The 20,034-nt window shown below is 51.2% G+C and overlaps 5 protein-coding genes across 5 annotated transcripts; 3 read left to right on the forward strand and 2 right to left on the reverse strand.

Annotated features, from left to right (window-relative positions):
* Window positions 1–497: 497 nt before the first annotated feature.
* On the reverse strand, window positions 498–1,729 carry PC9H_011826 (uncharacterized protein; the record flags this gene model as incomplete). Its single annotated transcript, XM_036781307.1, has 5 exons — window positions 498–1,028; window positions 1,082–1,244; window positions 1,295–1,384; window positions 1,442–1,622; window positions 1,681–1,729. The coding sequence occupies 5 exons, from the start codon at window positions 1,727–1,729 to the stop codon at window positions 498–500; spliced, it is 1,014 nt and encodes a 337-aa protein (XP_036627162.1).
* A 2,703-nt stretch (window positions 1,730–4,432) lies between these two features.
* Window positions 4,433–11,213, reverse strand: PC9H_011827 (uncharacterized protein; the record flags this gene model as incomplete). The annotated part of the gene is made up of 14 exons (XM_036781308.1): window positions 4,433–4,663; window positions 4,714–4,778; window positions 4,834–5,018; window positions 5,067–5,310; window positions 5,365–5,745; window positions 5,826–6,089; window positions 6,139–6,300; window positions 6,350–6,455; window positions 6,506–7,088; window positions 7,147–8,006; window positions 8,061–8,251; window positions 9,297–9,549; window positions 9,605–9,809; window positions 10,444–11,213. 14 exons carry the CDS (start codon window positions 11,211–11,213, stop codon window positions 4,433–4,435), a joined length of 4,500 nt encoding a protein of 1,499 aa, XP_036627163.1.
* Window positions 11,214–13,237: 2,024 nt separating this feature from the next.
* PC9H_011828 (uncharacterized protein) lies at window positions 13,238–13,889 on the forward strand (the record flags this gene model as incomplete). The annotated part of the gene is made up of 4 exons (XM_036781309.1): window positions 13,238–13,327; window positions 13,386–13,484; window positions 13,538–13,638; window positions 13,700–13,889. 4 exons carry the CDS (start codon window positions 13,238–13,240, stop codon window positions 13,887–13,889), a joined length of 480 nt encoding a protein of 159 aa, XP_036627164.1.
* A 1,316-nt stretch (window positions 13,890–15,205) lies between these two features.
* Window positions 15,206–15,589, forward strand: PC9H_011829 (uncharacterized protein; the record flags this gene model as incomplete). Its single annotated transcript, XM_036781310.1, has 2 exons — window positions 15,206–15,335; window positions 15,390–15,589. The coding sequence occupies 2 exons, from the start codon at window positions 15,206–15,208 to the stop codon at window positions 15,587–15,589; spliced, it is 330 nt and encodes a 109-aa protein (XP_036627165.1).
* Window positions 15,590–18,555: 2,966 nt separating this feature from the next.
* On the forward strand, window positions 18,556–19,373 carry PC9H_011830 (uncharacterized protein; the record flags this gene model as incomplete). The annotated part of the gene is made up of 4 exons (XM_036781311.1): window positions 18,556–18,651; window positions 18,711–18,717; window positions 18,783–18,823; window positions 18,879–19,373. The coding sequence occupies 4 exons, from the start codon at window positions 18,556–18,558 to the stop codon at window positions 19,371–19,373; spliced, it is 639 nt and encodes a 212-aa protein (XP_036627166.1).
* Between the last annotated feature and the right edge of the window lie 661 nt (window positions 19,374–20,034).

Below are 20,034 nucleotides of genomic sequence, written 5' to 3' on the forward strand. Positions count from 1 at the left end.
CGTTCTCAGACCAGCGGCCCAATGTCGGAGTCCCTCTGTCCTGGGTGTCAGGCAACGTCCTGAGCAACAAGTTGGCTTTATACGGCGCATATCCCCTTGGATAATGAACGCCTAAACGTTATAGTGGAGCGCCAGCTCAATCTACTCTCTATCTGAGGTCACAGGATCAATGTCTTGGAAGATGCTGACGCACCAAGTCCAACGGGAGCTCCTTCGCCTGGCACAATGGGGCTGCTTGCGTGCTCGAACATCAGGGACGTTAGGTTACCACGCCCCGAAGAAGCAGCGACATACATCCGCCTCGTAAATGCAATAAACACTATTTCTTGCACTCTCAAACGTTCCTGGCAACTCCTTGGTAGGATCAAGCAAGACTCGTAAGTACAAGTGTATTAGGGTATCGTTTTATTGTCCTATCCTAGATTGTCTGTCATCTACTGATGGGGACATATTTGCACAGGTAGGTTTTTGTTCGATGAGAGAAATAGTCTCAATCGCTATAGAACAATTTTGAAGCTATCTAGAACTCGGCGATCTTCGGGCGATAGAGGCGCATACTTGGATGTTGGAGATCGTTCTGACGGATGCACATAGTGTCCAGCTGGAGTCGTTTGCCGATGGTGCAACCTCGGTCTTGATTCAGGATCACATAGCGATGACAACGGAGGCAATATCACTTTTTCCTGTCGGTCGTGAACTTTCGTTGGCGCCAGCGGTGGCGAAAGATAGCGTGACATCAAGGATGAGGGGGGCGAAGACGAAGACGAAGGTGGCGAGGTGGGATATCCATACGCGTAGTGGCCGGGGTAGGGCTGGAGATGTGCCTTCACTCGCGGATCTGTGTGCATCTCTCCACTAGGGTGAAGGTGACGTTCTGGGGTTCCATAATCGTCTATTTCTTCAGGAAATGCCGGCATCTGGTCTAATCGAGCGCCTGCTTTGCTAGAAACGTAAATGCCAGGTGGAACCCTTACATTACGCAAGTACTCGTAGTTCTCGATGACGGGCAATCTCGTATAGTCATTCCCCTGGAGACGCGTCAATTAGTGGCAGAACGGTGGCAATGAACATTCGCCCTCACCGAGAAATATGCGACAACGTGCCACTTTTTAGGAGACGGAGAGCCCGGTAGCTGTACCAACGCAGAGTATGTCTGCTTTGTCAACCCATTGGGCTTCGTCGGTCGGTCCTTTCGCCGCGTTGGCGGGGGGATGATGGCGGTGGGGTCCGATGCTCTTCTCGCCCTGTATGGCATAGTAAGCGTGCTGTCGCCTAATGACGCAAATTGTCTTACCTTCTGGCGGCTTTAGCGTCCTTTTCGTCTTGTGTAGTCTCGACCTTCTCTTCGTAATAGAGGTAGTCCCCTCTCATTCGACTTTGTGACCTAGTGAAAGGGCCACTCTTTAGTGTTCCGTAGAGAAAACTAATCCAAACGACCTACCATCGTCGACCATCCGTCCACCGGAGTAAGCCACCGTCGTCTTCCGCTTCCTCCCAAACGAAGACATTGCCTGTTTTCAGTTGTTCGCGTTCCGTGGTGGCCAGTCGACGCTTAATGAGAGGAAGTATGTTGAGTCGTACGGCTTCAAGGATGATGTGGGCATCGTTGGCGTCCCTAATATCTATATAATAGTTCAGCAGTTAGCGTCAAGTTCGATGCCTCGCGTCTCGCCAACGTACGGAGGGAAGGGTGCGTGACGGAGGTATGGCTACCTAGGGGGTTCTGCATCAGGGGGAAGCGAGCGCAATGGAGTAATACAAAGGGTGGGATAGGGTGGATTGAGAGCTATATCAACGAAGTTACTTATATACTCTAAGGGATACTTTGGGAGGAAATTGGAAACATGAATGTGACACATAGGCATTGCATGTCGTGTCTTCTCGGAGAGTTGACGGAGCGTATATGAATTACAGCGCACTTCCTAATGTGTGAAAGACTAGTTTGAGACTGGCTGTACCATGAAAATGGTAACGGAGGGGCACCACAATTCAGGTAATCAATCGCCGTTCGATTGAAACCAGTTGGGACTGTTATCAAACGGGCCGGCAATGAGTGGCTTCAAAAGGCACAAGACTCGTGACATACAGGATCGATGGGTCCGCTATTCCTTTCGCAAACAAGCAGGATGGGATTCGTGGGCCGATCATGCGAGGCTTATTTCTACGACTTGCGCCTAAACAGCGGATGGCTAATTTGGTTCGTTTTCAGGGTTTCTTGGGGCCTTTTAGCCAAAACCGCCGCTTATCTCTGGGATGATTATTGATCAGGAGTCTGCATGGTTGTAATTCTCGGCTGCTCACCTATCTGATCGTTTATTTCACACAGGAAATTCGTACAAAACACACGCAGCCAATCTACTTTCCCAGGCAAAACCTCGGAAGGCCGAGGTTTTCCCAATCTTGGTAAAAGTCTCGAGTCTGTTTCTGAAAACAAGGGATCATCCTACAAAGAAGCACTTCAAAGTGCGCGGAGATGCCTAGCGGACATGTATATTGGAGTTGTGAATTATTCTCTATAACAAGCGCTAGTACGAGGGTCCTGAGGGTGGCGAGGTGGATTGCTGAACGGCTGTTAGCCTATCCCCCTGCAACGTGTTTATCCCACACAGGAGAAATCATCGCCGTAGAGAGGTATTTGGCAGTATGGTGGGGGGGAATACGGCGGGCCTATGCGGGGAGAAATCTTTGAGACGTTCCTTGCAACATTTTCCATTAGCCGATCCTAATAGAGAATTGAATTCAACTTACCGCATGCAAGGTTCCTGACCACTCCGGCCATACCTAGAAGTATCTACACCACCGGAGTACCCACGATCCACGAGGGAGGTCGTGCGTAAGGCGTCAGCTCCTTGGCGACTGACGCGCCGATGTACGGACTATGCACCTTAGGGGGCATGAAGTTCTTACGCAAGTGACACGTATCGTCATTGCGGGACAGGTATTTCTGAGCGTGAGCCACTTTGTAGGCGAGATACTATTGACAAGGGAATTTAGAGTGCGTTTTGGGAATGATGATAATTGATGGGAATAATTGAGGTACGTAGAGAACATGGGAGTCGGCAACGATACTTGTCGGAACCGAACGGCGGCTACCATTTCCAGGAAGATCGATAACAAACCGGCGTGGAACGTTCGGCAACGTGCATTCATAGTCTAGCTCTTGAAGTTGTGGCGTTACTATAATCTTAATAAAAATTTCAGCCGTTTGAAAGTTGTTTACATGTCTAGGTGAAGGTTTTGCCTGGACCTAAAGGACTATCCGACGGCCTAGAATTCAAGTGGGAAATGCAGCATCATGGGTTCACCTCCATGCGCCCATCAGTGAGATATCCAGGCGATGGAGAGAAACATCGTGAATCTGATGGAAGTAGGTCGAAAGGAGAACCAAGAAGGTAATGGTTTCCAATATTACACGACCAAACACCCGGCATTGTCAATATCAACGTCGGCCGTGAGGAGCAGATGGACAGAAGGTGGCGATTAAACACGGGCCTTCTGTTCAACATCATATGACTGTATGTGACCAAACGATGGCGCGAACGTTCGCGGAAATAGACACTGGCGATTGTGCCCTAAGTAGGTACGTAATGCCATGTAGCGAGAGACGAAGGTCTCACCATCGCGTAGGAAAACCGACGGCGGCCGTATCTTTTCACTCTGGCTTCTACGGGGTTCAGATCTGAAAGGCCAATATGAAGTCATGTACTCAATCGGTGCGAAAATATATCCAGATAATCGTCGTACCTTGTCGACCAAACGATAAAGACGTTCATGTGGCCGCGGTACCGCAAGAAGTGCTTCGAATCCGTTTCCAAACAGAGAAGTCTATTTCAAAGACGGCGTATAAATGCTCATACCTCTGGCTCGGTCCCGCGATGCCCCGGCTGCCGTTGGGTGGGGCCAAGAGACATGTCCAGCAATATACATCCTTTGGTGAGAAGTGTCAGACGCGCATGGAGTCTGACGCTACGTAATGATCGGGGACAAAAGAGAACCCAAGGCCAACCTGTTAGTGCTTTCTCCGTTACCAGTATCTATTACGAAACGGGAGATAACTCACGCAAGTGTCTGAAACTAGTATTGACAGTCGCATCCGCTTTGGAAAGAAAACGAAGCAATGTCAATGAAGTTCCAGGATCGGATCTAGAATTTGAGGTCAAAATGCTTGCAAACAACCGCTCAGTACCTCGTTGCAAAGGATAAATATAACGAGAACACGAGCCGGAGATACGACTACAGCGAGATTGCTATTCGTAATGGGAACATGGCAGAATGGGGATGATCAATTTATCCTGAATTCATTATTGGCCAGTAATCTATCTAAATTGGTTAGTACACGACGCTGAGAACCAAGATACCACTTACTTCTACAGTTGTTGATAGTGGCCACGAGAATACACCATTGTCCGCACTTAACTTCGAGAGAAAAAGATTACAAAGAAGTTGGCTCAGAAGCATCCGGTTTGAACCGTAGCTTCGCTATGATCAGAGTATCCCAAGGCCCCTCTCCGACTATCGATACCTTGCTCGCACACTGAGGTTCAAGACGATCTTCGTCGGACTCATGATATGACGGTCCGCTATCCTGTGGAAGTTCAGTGTCAGTCGTAAATGCTCCCCATGGTTGTCGGACCCGCTGGGCCCCATATACGTTGAAATGTGCCTGAAGAAGCCATGAGCGATGGGAAGTGGCAAAGAAGGAGGGTCACATGCCTGCCCATTAGGATGGCTATGGCACACAAATAGCCCATAGTTGGGCGTGCTCAGTGTACCAATCACTACGCGGTTGCGCAATTCAAAAATAGGTCAAACTATTTTTAGCATCGTTCTCACCTAAATATAGGTCCTCTTTTTGTATGTCGTGCTGAGCGCCATATACTCTCAGAATAGTTTCTACATTGGCTTTGAACCACTTTTTCGGGGTGTCCAGATCCTCGAAATACCGATACTGCGTGGTTTCTGAGCACAAATACGCACTCCTATGGCCTGCCCTGAGAGGAAACGAGTATTTTCGGGAACTACATAGGATTAGCGTGCGGTCGGTCGGAGGTTATCATGGTACGCACGGAATCGAGTTGCTACTGAAAAAGCTTTTCACAGTATCCAGTTTCCTTTGCGCAAAGTTACGTTTGTCTTGTCTTTGCTTTCCCGTAGAGAAGTCTCCATAGCCCTTTAGTGAGGCCATGTCTATTCCAGCTGTTTTAAAGGGATTGACGGCATTGAATAGAGTGACGAAAGAGCCTTGAGGCTTTCTGAGATATCCCACCGCTCCTAACGCCACAGGCGATGGTGTCCAAAGGGGTAGTGTTACTACGTTAATCTGATGTCAGCTCACATGAACACACGAGCCTAGAGAAGTCTCACGGGAAGGGTGGAAGTCGTGAGTCAGCAACATGCGATATCGTCGCTCGTTTCTCATTTGCTTCAATCTTTCATCAATCGGAGGGGGAGTGTCGTATCCGCTGTAGTGCCAGACGTCAATGTTTTCGTCGGATGTCGTGCTGGGCGATACTCCTTCAAAATCCGAAGAATCGCGGCTGAGAGTTCGAGTCGATGACACAGTGTTATACAATGTCGGTTCGGGCATCGCCATTGGCCTGCTGACCAGCGCCTCTTCTGATCGGTCGAAATGATAAGGGATAGATGATTGGGGGGAGGACGAGATATCCCTTGCCGTCCGAAATGAACTTCCCGCTTCCGATGACGCTGGTGAGAGGCCGAGAGCGTCCAAAAACTGTGTGCGTGCTAGATGGTAGAATAGATGAGCATATCGTAACGTACATATATTTAGAGTAGGGTGCTTGGATATGAATATGAATGCTTACGAGGGGATGCATACGGCAACGGTATTGGGTGCATATCCGGAGAAGGACGTTGCTTCGGCTCCAGTTCAAGGTGGTCAGACATAGCTGGGGAAATCGCTTCTTCCCCTCCGTTCCCAAAAGCCTTGCGAATCTGCTTGAGGTCTGGCACCAATTTGCTGAACGGGGGCCGCTTCGTTGGATCGTGATGCCAGGCTTCATGAAGAAGATCTTCCAGGGCAGGCGTAACATATCTCGAAGGAGGTATGGGTGGGCGGCCGTTCTCCTCTGTAGCTAAGTCAAGCATCTGCCATCGAATAAGTAGTTATACGCTCACTCAGCACATAAAACGTCACAGTTTCGTCATTCATGAGGGGCCACGGCAATCTCCCCATGTTCAAAATTTCAATGCAGGTGATCGCAAAGGAATACACGTCCATCTCAGGCGAGAGCTGTGAGGCACCTTGCATCATCTCCGGCGCTTGCCAGCGTAGTGTCCCTTCTACTCGAAGATGAGTTTGCAGCCCTGAAGATTTATACAAACTTACGCGGTTTCTTGCCGCCGCTCATCCTAAAGGCCTCCGACTTCATTTCGCTTTGACCGAAGTCAGTGATGACACAGTGTATTTTATCGTTCATCAGGACATTGGCACCCTGAAGCACCAAAATGAGCACCCATTGCAAGCACAACGAAAGATCCCCACCTTTAAGTCTCCATGTACAACCCCGTTACGATGCAAGTATTCCATTCCCTTTGCAATTTCATGCATGAACCTCAACAGTTCGGTCTCCTTCGAATCAACCCCACTAGAACTCCCACTCGTGTACGGTCCAAGACTGAGCATACGCCACCCGCCGATTCCAGGACCTCCGCCTGGGCTACCTCTAGCTCGCCTTGAAGGGCTCTGCCTCCCAGGACTCACACTCCTCCTTCCATCGCCGACGTCACCAGCACGGCTCAGCCCTGAAGGACCATGACCAGGAGTTGCTCCTTCCTGCCTCTCTTTCTCCCTGGTCGCAACTCTTCTCAAGAAATCCACCAAGCTCCCGTTCTTTGCGTACGCGCTGACGAAGAAGTAGGGCGGCGCGCTCGGACTGCTTGCACCGAAGAGTTTTAACACGTTTGGGTGGTTGAGTTTCTTCCAAATTTCGACTTCACGAACGAATAGGCTACGAGAGGTACCTTCATGAAGGATTTTGATAGCCACCGCCCGCTTGCGCCAATTGCCACGAAATACAGACGAATAGTAACCGACGCCGATGCGCTCTTCAGTGTCGACTTCGAACCTGGAGAAGGCGCTGCGTATTAGCGATCCGAGGACGCGGGAAACAGAAACGAACGAACTGTGTGATGGTCCACGACGGCAATGACGTCTCTACCCCCTTGCTCATCCTCCTCAGCGCATCAATACCGCTCTCCATAAACTCCCTATCAAGGGTATCCTTTGCAGGTACCTCGTCTGCGGCCAGATCATTCTCGATGCTAACCACTGTTCTTGATCTCGTTAAACGCGGGTCAACAGGTGCACCTCCACTGCCATGTTCACCGGGTGGTCCTTCGATGATATCATCTAATATCACATCTCCTCCCGCGTCCACATCCATCCTCATCGGCAAGGGATGAACGGGAACCTGAGTTATGCTCACCCTCCTGGCAACTTTCGTTTTCGCTTTCGCGTCCGCGTCCGCCAACGACAGCCCAAGCCCTCCGCCTGCTCCGCCCAGTCCGCCGTCACTAAGTCCACTGACACTGGGCGCCATATCGGGAGGCAAGCTGTCCCGCTCTCTCTCCACCTCCCTCTCCAGTTCTCTCTGCAAGGCCTTGATCGCCTCCGGCATGTTCTCCCTGCCAACCTGAAGCACCTGGATCATCTCCGCATCGCTTCCTGCTTTCAACGCCATAGTCATCAGGCTCCTCAAGTCCGCCATATCGTAAGCGAAGCCGACGCCACGCTGTTGGCGGCGGACATCCTGAAGAACGGTCAACGCGTCTGGCTCAGCGCCCGGCAAGGGGGTATATCCCGGCATAGGCGTCGGGGAACCGGTAGGTGAGGGCACGAATATCGTCGGAGAGTCTGTCCCCGGCGACCGACGCACAGGGAGAGGTATATCCCCTGATAGAACCTGTTCTAAAAGTCGATGCATATCTTCCGACTGCTTCTGGGCTTCAACATTATACTTGAGGGCCCGGAGCGCGACAGACCTCTGGAAGCAGATACTTTGAGACGATCATCTTGAAAGACGATATCATGGACTTACATCAAACATGTCCAGCGCCTTGTCCAGCTTCCCATGACATCCCTTAATTTGTCTAGAAATATCGTCCCTCTTGAGATATCCCTTGAGGAACGACATATCCGCAATCTTCTCGACAAGTTTCAGGACCTCTACGAACGCGCTTTTCGACAGAATCCACGGGAGCGAGAGTCCGAATAAGAAATTCACGAGAGCTAAGAACAAGCGAAAGAACGAACTATTGCTCACCTGTTTAGCCCTTCGAATGGCTTCTGTGTCTCAACCTGAAGGCCTGCTTCGTTGATCTCATCCCGAATGGCGAGCACGGTCGACGCGCAATCTTGTACGAGGCCAAGGCAGGACATACGGTTTTGCTACATCAAGAAAACACGAATTTCAGCCCAAGATTCACAGGCAAGGAGAGCAAGAAATGAATGCGAATGCGAATGCGGATACAGCAGCCCTGATGACAAATTCGAGGCATTTAGACTGCATCGGGCTCTTTCGGAAGAGCGCTTTACCCCGCATCCTCATCAAGCCCGCAAAGAGGAACACGCAACAAACGGAATCAAAACCAAGAAAACGTGTCGATCAATCGATTCAGGAACCGGCCCTGGCAAAAACACCGAGCCCCTGTCAAGCTAACCACCGCAAAGCCGACACACACACATACGGGCATAGCATATGGGAAGAAATGAGCATACGAGGAAACGGCGTGCAGAAGTCAAGCCAAGCTTGATAGAGAGGGAGTCCAGCGTCCTTCCCGGGCCCGCAACTCCGCCCGCGCCGCCCATCCACGGCTCAACTATTCACTTCATTTGAACGTCATGGGGAACAGCGCGACGAACAAAGTAGGTATCGTGGCTGCTGGACGCGCAGATCGAGTGCATATAAGCACCGTGCCACAAGAACACCCGAGGATCAGAACATCCCAGCATGCATATAAGCACCGAGCATCGTAGTCGAGCCCAAGGATGTGGGCCGGCGAAACTGAAGTAACATCTATGTCGAGGGCCCCATAATTGGATCGATCGATAGTGATGGCGGCACAGGAAAATGCCAGATCATGCATGTGCGACAGACCATAGAGGGGACGTCGAAGCATCAAAATGGCCCTGTATCCGACCGGCCGATAGATATCCAACTTGCAGTGACACCGCCAAACAATTGTCGGCGGAATGTCAACGTGGGATGTGGGGTGCACGGATGAAATCGCCACCTGTCCAACGCTTCGACGGCCTCCGGACAGAACAGCCCGACGGGGTGCTTTCCCAAGGACGACATCGTTGCTCATAGCCAGCAACATAGGCAGGACAGAGCATCGGAGGGGGAGACAAGGAGGAAAACTTACATCAACCATCTGCAACACGTCCCATATTTTCAGCAACGTCTTGACGGCCGTCTGCAGTCCTGGTACGGGTATAAAGTCTCCAACTTCCAGCGTGAATTCAAGCAATTCATGGGTAATGTCACCTGCAGTAGATAGCACCGATTGCGCGGCCTTCGCAACTTGCTACGGGAGCCATCGTCTGAGTAAGGCAAGCAACACTCGCCACTCCAGCACTCACATCTCGGGTAGCAACCCACCCTTCTTCTTGTTCCTCCGGAATCGCCTCTTTCTTCTTCTGAGCACCCCTGTTCGCCTGCCACGGCCTAGACACTCGCGCCTCGGCCCATGGGACATTGATATTTCCCTTGCCGCCCCCTACGGACCGCACAACCTCGAAGGATTCAACGGTCGTTTCTGGCGCGATGCAGGGTGAGTGGACGACCCTAAGGGCCCGGTCTGCTCGTCGAGATGTTAGTCCCTACCTGCCAAATTTGGCTCCCACGGTTGGACCAAACCTGGCCCAAACCTACTCCAAACCGACAGTTTGGTCTGCTGTACCAGGGGGTTTGCGGGTGGGTTAGGACCTTCCTGTCACATTATTATGTCAGCGTTAATATACCTGGTGGCACCTTGTATCAACTGCATTATCTATTCCCTCCAATAAACAGTACTACAGCTTGTGGTGTTTATTTATTAATGAATGTTAGTGGTGAGATAGCAGGACGAAGAAGTGAAAAAAGGACAATCCGTGGCTCGAACCCGCAACCTTTCCGTGCTAAAAAGTAGTACTCAAGCGCGCAAACCGCTAAACCAACGTACCACATGTTAAACTCTTTTGGACTAGTATATCACCTACTGAGCCGGGATACTTCAGGTCGCCGACAAGAAATACAAGAAATACCGAAAGCAGAAGTTTGCATGTATTTACTTTGTATCTATTGCCGCTTTCCCACCATGATGTCTGTGACTTATTTGTGACGATTCCCAAGCGCCCTGAGCAGACTCCAGCGCTAGGTTTTGTCAAGTTCAATCTCCGCCAACCCCAGGCCCGAGGGACTGACATCTCGACGAGCAGACCGGGCCCTAAGAGCGATATTCGCACAGAACTCGCCTGTCACGCCGGCATGGACAAATGATGTAGCTGGCTTGGCCGCTCGACCGCTCGAAACGGATAGAATGCTTGGTGTGCTGCCGCCTTTGCTCTGCGTCCGCGACGATATCACTGGCACTGACACTGAGCTTGATACAGGAGGAGTGATTTCGTGCGGCGGATCCAAGGCTATGCGACCATCGCCGCTGCTCGTCTCGTCTGGGAGCGGCGCATATTCTTGCTGGGGAGTCAAAGAGACTGACCTTCCGCGTATGTTCGCTGACGATGTGGGAAAGGCGTTCGACCGTAGTAGACGCTGTCCTATTCCTGTATCCATCTCGCCCTCGTGCGTTCCTACGGCGTCTCCACGGAAGAGCGATCGGTCATCGCCAAAGTTATCACTGGGCCTTCTGACGCCGCCGCCCAAATACGCCGTGCTCATCTCTAAGTTGGATGTAGATTGCCCGCGCGGGCGAGTACGAAGTTGATTATAAGGTGTCTCTGCTGGCGAATGCGGTTGGCTGGGACGCGAGTTCCCTGAGAAAGGCGAGAGACGCTCCGCTGAATGGATCACTGGAGACGAAATGGATGAGGTCGACGAGTCGCTATGTAGCGATCTTGGATTCAGCGGAGATGATTTGCGTGGAATTGAAGATGGCGGAGATAACGGTGAGGACATCGCAGTTGACGGTGGCGAGTGCTGTTGTGAGTCTGACTTTCTCGCCGCTTGCGACGACGACGAAGACGGAGGTAACATGGTGGTCGCTGTTCAAGGTGTTCTCGACGGAAATATACAGGGTCGACGGGATCGGCCAGTCCGTGGGAACGGTTTCCAAAGAAACCTTGCCGGCGGCAAGACTTTGTACGGGCAATCACTGTTACCTCTGCTTCGACCGCGCAGGACAGCGAGAAGTGAGGCCTAGAGGACTGGAAATTACAACACAAGGCGGCGCCTGCAGCACGATTGAATGGACCCCGTACCTCCCCGCAACTTTGTCAAAGGCTATCGGTGTGTGTTGACCACGGAGGTCCTACATGCTGAAGTGATAACTGCTGTTGACCCTTAGGTATGTGGTCAGTAACAGTCTGAAGAGTAGTATTCTTGCCACCGTCAAATACATATATTTTAAAGCTGAATGGTGTGAAAGCATAGACCCCTCAATGTCCTCACGAGGCACCCTAATCAAAGCTGAACGTAAGACCTAGCATATTCTGTCCGGATGGTTTGACGATGACAGTTGTCATCGAAGCTCATAATTGATGATCATCCGTCCCCTCAGAAAGCCGCCAGCGCCGAGCTAAGTATCGTTGTAGCTCTACTCAATGCTTCAAAGCACGCGATGCCGCGACCATGGGTACCCTCGTTGCGCTCCTCGCTCAGCCAATTGACATGCGGCTTCCAAGAGTGTTTACTTGAACGGCCTAGGGCTGGGCTTATTCTCTCAAAAGCGCAATGGGGACCTCCTAGACCTCCAGGATCCAGTGCCGAAGATTCGAGATTCGGCCAGCCTACTTGACCATTCGGCTAGTGCGTGGTGTATCAGGACGATTTCAATGACACTTTGCACTACTTTCGTCTCCTACGACCCTAATGACGGAGCTATCCTGAAGTTCAAGCAGGCGCTTGCGATGACTCTAGACGACTACCCAGATCTCCCAGGATACTTGAACTGCTTGCAGGATGCCTGCACTCTTCACAGTACCTCAGCTCTTGACTTAATCTTTACGAGCTATTTATTTATTGCTATTTGAAGGCTTATCACCGTTTGTCACCGATATCCTGGGAAGGAAGTAACCTTGCAAGCTCGAGCTTCAGCTTCAACCTTCAAATAGATAACTGGAGCATGTAGTGAACGACGCCCATGCTAGACATGATGCGAGGCAACCGTAGTATGCATCTATGCTCTGATCGACAATACTGATCTAACTGGTTCGCTGTCAGGTGCTTTCGGAGAACAGCCGTTACACTTTTGGCTCTCGATTTACGAATTGCAAAGTCGACTGATGGAAAGAGATCTGTTACTGCATGAAACTGGGCGCGCCAAATGTGTTGCCTACGCTGTGCGACGTGGTGCCACAAACATTGGTGTCAAATTTCCATCGGCGTGGATAGTGTTGCCATCATCTCCATCGAGATCAGATGGTGGCTCTTCCACTTGTACTCCGCGGAACTCGCCCCCGCCACTCTACGCGTACCGGAAACATCCCGAACAATGGCGCTGAAAGGCCCAAGAGCTTGTCTTCGCCCGAAGTTGCCATAGCCTGGGAGTTGCCGTCATAAGAGTCGCCGTACGAAGGGCATGCACGATCTACCAATCTGCAATCATCGTATGCCATATAGAGTCGCAGGTTTCCATCAATGAAATTGCTGCAGATTGCATCAGTTATCACCATCATTGTGATCACAGCGCTTCGTCCCACCGTCGTACTCGCGATTTCTCCTTTCTACTATAGGCAGCTCCAAAGTTGAAACAAAGAGACGGCTGCGGCATCCAGTGCTAGCAGATACCTGGCCAGACGATCGGCGACAGATGCAGCATCTAGTTTCGAGGTATGTGCCGTTCGGCTCTCTTCGAATCGGTTTGCTTGTTTTTGGTGGACAACACTTTGGCCTGACCGGCTGTCGAGGTATAAAGCCTCGTGCGTTCAGTGAAGGATCCCCAGAAGTGCCGGCCACTCCTCTCATAAGCCCCCCCATATAAGCAGCAGGTCTCTTATCTACAATCCAACCACCATCAATCACTTTCGCACAAATACTCTCCATCAAAAACTCAATCAGCCATGCAATCATTCGCCGCTAAGCTCCTTTCTCTGGTCCTGGTGTGGACGGCTCTTGTCCTTGTCGTGTCTCCCGCACAAGCCTACCCCACCGTGAGCCAGACACTCCATTCGCGATGAAGTAGTTTACGTACTTACCCGCATACAACAGCTCGACGAACGTGGCCAATCTTACATCCAGAGGTCATCCACTCCATGGAGTACGCTCGACAAGCGCGGCAAGAGAGCCACTGCCTGCAACTGCAAAGTCGTGCGTGTTTTTATATCCTGTCATCATCAGTGGTGTTACTAAGTAATGTCCAGACGGTAGGCGGTAAATTGCAAGGATCCAGCTACATTGCGCCGGTGGTCCAAAAGGCCCTAGATCGAGGGATCGAGCTCGGCAAGAAGAAGCAGTCCGCTGGGTATGCGCTGATAGTTACCTATAAATAACCTTTAGAAATTGACGATAGGAAATTTCGACAGAGCCAATGATTACCCTCACCCGTACAACAACAAAGGGACGGGATTGATGGAATTCCCGCTTCTCAACAAAGGAGGGGCCAGCCGCGCGCCGGAAGCCGACAGAGTCGTATATGATTCTAAAGAGAATTTCTGCGGCTGTATGACACACCTCGGCGTTCAGGGCAATGGGTTCCAGCTTTGCAAGAGTTGAACAAATGGCTCGATGGCGGTAGGATGCTCTCACTAATGTAATGCAGTTTATGTTTATGCTATATATTTTGTTCACTACGCGAGGGAGACCGTAGACGGCATCTGAGATTCGAGCGAAGAGCACAGCAGGAGCAAAGTCAAGACCAGGTGAACAGTGAATCGTTCAGCAGAGAGAAGGCGAGAGGCGAGAGAAAGCGACGCGGGCAAGGAAACAATGCAGAGGTAACAAAGCCCTGGAGCGGTGATGCGATTTGACTAGGTTTGACGCCTCGGTTAATCTAGAATTGGAGGTTTCGACTCTTCGGAGACATACTAAGCACCGAGAACATGCAATGAAATCAAAGGACGTACTAAACTACCTTCGGCCGCGATGCGACTCACTGGTATCTCCTGAGGCTATGATACTAACTTGAATGATAACCAGGGATCACAAGCCGTAGTTAGGGTGCCGAACTCTGAGACTTGGGTTGACTCGTGGGCGGTCGCTGTTAGGCCACTGAGAGTTCACGGGGCTCTGCTTGATGAAGACCTGAATTTGAAGGAACGGTGCCAACAAGAAGGCATTTCTTCGTTCTAACCCGTTGACTTACTGAGTAAACTTCGACGGAAGTTAAATCAATGCCAGCGACATCACAGTCATGCAGGGTGCCACAGAGTGGAAAATACTTCGTGGTTGGGAGACAGTTACCGTTTTCTTGGTCGCTTGGCGGTTGCCAGGATCATTGTATGTAGGTCGCGCTCCCGGGCGTAGTCGGAAGGCGCGCGGCGCGAAGTTTGGATCGGAGGGCTATGACAAGCGGCGCCTATCGTTGGATACAGTGATATCACGATTCACTGATGTTCAGCAGCATCTTCCATCTACTGCATTCCAGGACGTACGAGCGTCGAGGAGAGAAACACCCGAAGTAATCGTTTCCCGGCTTTCTAGGGTTGGACTCCGGTTTGATGGCTGAACCCGAGGGTGAATCACCTCACGACGCGCCGCTTTCTCCCACCATTCTCGAACGAGACTCTTCAAGATCCGTGCAGACGAGCGTCAGGAGCTGCGTGTGTGCCATGCCCGACTGCGGGCCACATGTCGCAACTGAGGCGGCGTACGGCGGCGGCTTTCCTTATCGGGATACTTTTGGCGCGCCTCACTTGCCACCTAGCTGTTAACTGTCAACTGATCACCATCATCGCCCCGAAACTTCTCTTCTCGCATTATTCCTGCTTTGAATGCGATGCTAGAGAAGGTACATTAACCTGCTAGACCAAGGCAAGGATGCTTACTACTTCACTCACCACTTCGTCGGACACCTTCACCACTTCGCAATCATGAGATGCACCTCCAAATGGGACCAATTCAGCACGCGGCATGCTCGCTTCCAAGTGGCGCCGTCCAAGCCAGTAGCACCCGTGATTCCGCTCCGGAACGGCCATAATGCTGGTGTGCATCTCGCCACTCGTACGTGCTTTCTTCGGCAATGATTGCCTTGTGCTCATCCTACTGTCCGGATAGCATGCCAACCGAGTCGTTTGGCGATGACGCTAATCTATAACAGCAACGTTCTCGTTTCATCGCCTGGACCCGCAACACCGGCCTATTACGCCACGCCTGGCGTCCTCTATACGCCTATGACAACAACAACACACGTCCCGTTGTACCCTTATGTCTGCCATACATACACCCCGCACTCCGTCTACGCGTATATGTGGTAACGCGCGCATTGGGCCAAGAGTAATTGGCATTGTACCATTATCAGATTGCTTTTATCTGCATTTACTTGGGTGTCGGATATCGGGTTTGGGTTTTATGTGATCGACTTCGGGACGCTGGACTTTGTATCCTTAGCATATTCATCATGAACATCTCTAAACCTTTTCTTTGGTGACCTCTTCCCTCATCCGTTTAGTCTCCCGTTATACACTCGGCCGAGCTCCTCTCACTTTTCTCAGGATCATACTTAATATTATCACACTATTCCTTCCCACTCTACCCCCTTGCACTCCCATTATCACCGTCGCGGACTCGTACTGACGGCAACGTCAGAAAGCCCACTAGGGTCGGCAAGTTTTTGCGTCGATGATTTATTCTGGAGTCGTCTGGCTCAGTAGGAAGGACCATAACTTCCAAGATGCGACTCCGAGTCTCCGGCTGATAGGTTAGAGAAGTTTTACAATATCACGGTGCGTGCATCTTACAGAATCGTTCGAGGGAATGACCATCGTCACCGAATGTACACCGACGCGATGGTTCTAGCATCAAGTCCAAATCACTTGCTCTCAGCACCTCAGAACTACAACCACGAAGTCGGCCCGTCTACTAGCACTTCCTTTCCATCGACTGCCCCGTGTGCTACAGGACCGAAACATGGTCTCGTCGCCATCGGCTTACATTCTGTGCCGCAGTGACCACTACTGCTCCTTGTCTCAAGAAGAAATTCCAGGCGTCGTTTGAAAGTGAATGACACCGTGTGCGAAGCCTTGCCATACGTTTATGTTGTAGGACATCGTGTAGCTTACAGTTCAGTTTATGAATTTTCATTTCTTAGTATATGTGAGAGTGTCGGACGAAATCATAACCCAGCATTGACTAAAGATGCTGGCGGAGACATTTGTTAGGGGCTCTGTATCAGGGGATTAGGAGCTCAGCGCTCAGGCCACAGGGTTTGGACGATCGTCCAAAGTAAAGACAACCAACGCACCAAATGCCGGCCAGCTACTAGACTACTGTCCCCGGTCTCGCCTCTCCTATACCTGTCTTCACCATCACCATCATCTCCACCATCTCGAACCCGCATTAGCAGCAAAGTCAGTGAAAAAACATCAGACTCAGCGAGGTCCCCAGGCAACTCATTCTAAAGTCGCCTAGATCATCATGTAGAACGATCTCCAAGACGTGATGAGGTAGGAAGTAGCCCAGCAAAGTTTCGCGATATGCACATGGCTAGATCTTTATCCCTTCCTTGATGAAAAAAGTTCGCTGCCGCCTGAGATTTCACATTGACGGGGTATTGTTGCTGCAGCCAGTCTAACATGCTTGCTCCAAGCATTCGGGCCTCAAGAAAAGGATAGACCAACAAGATCAGCTACGATACATGAAGCCGTCGCGTCGGTGAGTAACATATATGCACCTACACATATCCTAACGCCGCACATAGGATGTACTGGTCGAGTCCTCTCATTTCTTTGCACGTTTATGACAATTCTATATGTTGCAGATAACCGCGTAGCGCGTTCCTGCGCATGTTCGAGAATAGGCAGCCGACCCACGATATGACACGTCAGTTTCTTCGGCGTAGAGTTAGCGGCGAGAATTGGGCGAGAGGAGTGAACTTGGGGAATGAGAGGGGCGCACAACAGCTGGTGAAGGAGACTCGGGGGCAAGGACGGTGAAAGGAAAAATGACGATGGCGATGTGGAAGAAGCTATACATCTCCTCGATTCTGATAATGGGTTCAAGTTGGTGCGTCCACATTGTCCTTGGCCCTCTTTTGCGCGCAGTCTGCGCCACCCAAACGAGTGCATCACCGTGGCAGACGGCATGCTTTCAACCACTCCGCCGACGTAAAACGTCAAACTACGACGGTGTACAAGGTCGTGCAGTCGAACAGCGTCGTTTGGGAGTTCGAAAGCCACATTCGGTGCCACGCGTACTACAATCAGCGGAAGCGAACGCACTCGGGTTCTTGTCGCGTCAGCCTCAACCTCAGGGACGGGGACTAAGGTAAAAAAACGCACTCCAAACCCCAAAGCACAAAGCAATTCCTTTTCCAGTGCACAGTGCACAAGGAGGTGCGTGCATCCGGCCTACCGAGGATGCTCACTCCAGTGGAGTATGGCTATACCCTTTATTTCAGCTAGATTGGCGTCCTTCCTGCCTCGGTTGCGTGTTGGAGCCTCCGTCTCTCCGTCCATCCATCAACACGCCGACGTCTCCTGTTCGGCGCTATGTTGCTTTGCATTCAATCTCAACGTGGAAACCCCACCCGCTATTAAGTTCATGCGCAAGTCTCTCCCTACAACGGTTCCTTTCACCGCTATAATTGTGTCCGTTTTCTATACTCCGCCTTCTATCTGCGCTTAGAATCATTCGCTCTACTGCTCCAAAGTATCTTGCCCTCTATCGCCCAACCCGCCACCCCGGTGCCTTTTCTCATCCCTTTGCCTTGTTCAAATTGCTGCGAATCCTGGCCGACGACTTTAGCATGCCCAAAGTGAAGCATTTGCCGCCGGGGGTCCCTTCGAGGCTGGGTTACTACATAACGATCTTACCGGATTCAGTGGAAATGATTTGCGGGGAATTGGAGATGGGGACAACAGTGAGGGTATCGTAGTTGACGGTGTAGAGTGCTGCTGTGAGTCTGACCTTCTCGCTGCCTGCGACGAAGATGGAGAAGGAGAGAGGAGTCGCTGGCGAAGGCTGGGGCGTTTTGGACGAAAATATTGCCGGGTAGGGATCGGCATGTGACCGTCGGAACGAGTCACCCCACAAAGGGCTTGCTGGCGAACAGTTATCTTGCTCGACCCAATTACTTGACTGGCGACGACGTCGGGGAGAAGTAAAGAAGGAAGTGATGCGAGTGGACTCTACAATACTGCGAAACATGTACAACATCAAGCTGGCGCCTGTTCACACCGCATTGCACGCTACAGCCTCATGTTCTTGTACTGGGCGTCTCTCCATGTCCACGACTCCTCTACAGCCATTTCCCCTACAGCCATTGAATGCACCCCCATACTCTGACAAAAGTCCCGCCGATTTACAACGAAGGCCAACGGTATGTGCTGGCTACAGAGCCTAACTCGTAGCAATCTGCTGACTGCTGCCGACCCTTAGATACGCAGTCAGCTTGGAAGGTCGTTATTCTTGCCACTGTTGAATACATTAACCCAACGCTGAATGTCATAGAAGCAGAGGTTCCTCACCGAGCCCCGTTCTCAAAGCTGAGCGTAAGACTTGCCACATTCCGTCTGCATGTTTCGACAATGATAGTTGGCATCGAAGCTCGTAATCGATGATTATGCCCACCCTCGCAGAGCTCCATCCACAAGCCCCGAGCTAGGTATCACTTTGTGCTCTCATGCTCTACGAAACTCTTCAACACGGGCGATTACAGACACACCCACTGCGCTCCTTCGATCAGCCAATAGACACGCGGCTACTAGGACTCCGATCTACTTAAACAGCCTTGCGATGGCCCTATTCGGACGATTCCAACGCAATGGCGATCTCCTAGACCTCCAGGATGCGGTGTCGAAGTTTCGCGAAGCGGCTAGCCTACCCGGCGCTTCGGCCAGCGCACGGCAGAGCACAACGTTCGCAGTGGCTCTTTGCGCTTACTTCTTCGTCTCTCACGACCTCAACGACCTTGATGAGGCTATCTCGAAGTTCAAACAAGCCGTCGTGATGACTCCAGATGGCCACCCGGATCTCCCAGGATATGTTGCTAACTTGCGGGATGCCTACGCCCTTCAGCGTAGCTGTACTTGCCACGCTTGACTTACTTCTGATATATATGTATATGTCCCGTATTTATGTTAACTTATTTCCAGCATCCGAAGGTTTACCGCTGCCTTACTTCTTGGAGTGATTATCAAAACTACCGTCAAACCTAGTCAAAACTTCGAGCTTAGGTTTCAAACGCGTATCTTAGGCCTGAAGCACTCGTTGTATGATGTGCGAACTCGACGCGACGGGATGGCAACCCCAGTGAGTGTCTGTTTCCTATCGACGGGGACATCTGACCACCTCGCTCATAGCCACCTACCTTCGGGGAACAGAAGGTCGTGCCACGGTTCACCTGGTCCGACGAGTACACTGCGTGTCTACCGGTCTTCAAGTGTTTACCGAGATGGTATTCTGATCAGTGATCATCAGATGGTGCTACTCGTCCCATGCACGATAATGCGACGCAAACGAACGAAGAAGAGTTCCAAACTGCCTTTCGAGCGACCCCGCCATCCAGTCGGTCCGTCGACTTGCGATCTCTGGTAGGTCTATGTTTTACAATGTGTTGTAGGAGTCCCACAATGACATTCGCAACTCGTTGCGGATGCTATCAAAGCTTAAAATATCATTGCGATCATTGCGCTCTGTTGCAGCGTCATATCAAACTCCTTCTTTGTACTTACCTCGGTGGGATATACTTCCAAAACGACGC

The sequence above is a fragment of the Pleurotus ostreatus genome (genome assembly GCF_014466165.1).
Source record: "Pleurotus ostreatus strain PC9 chromosome Unknown scaffold_9, whole genome shotgun sequence".
Taxonomy (NCBI): Eukaryota; Fungi; Basidiomycota; class Agaricomycetes; order Agaricales; family Pleurotaceae; genus Pleurotus; species Pleurotus ostreatus.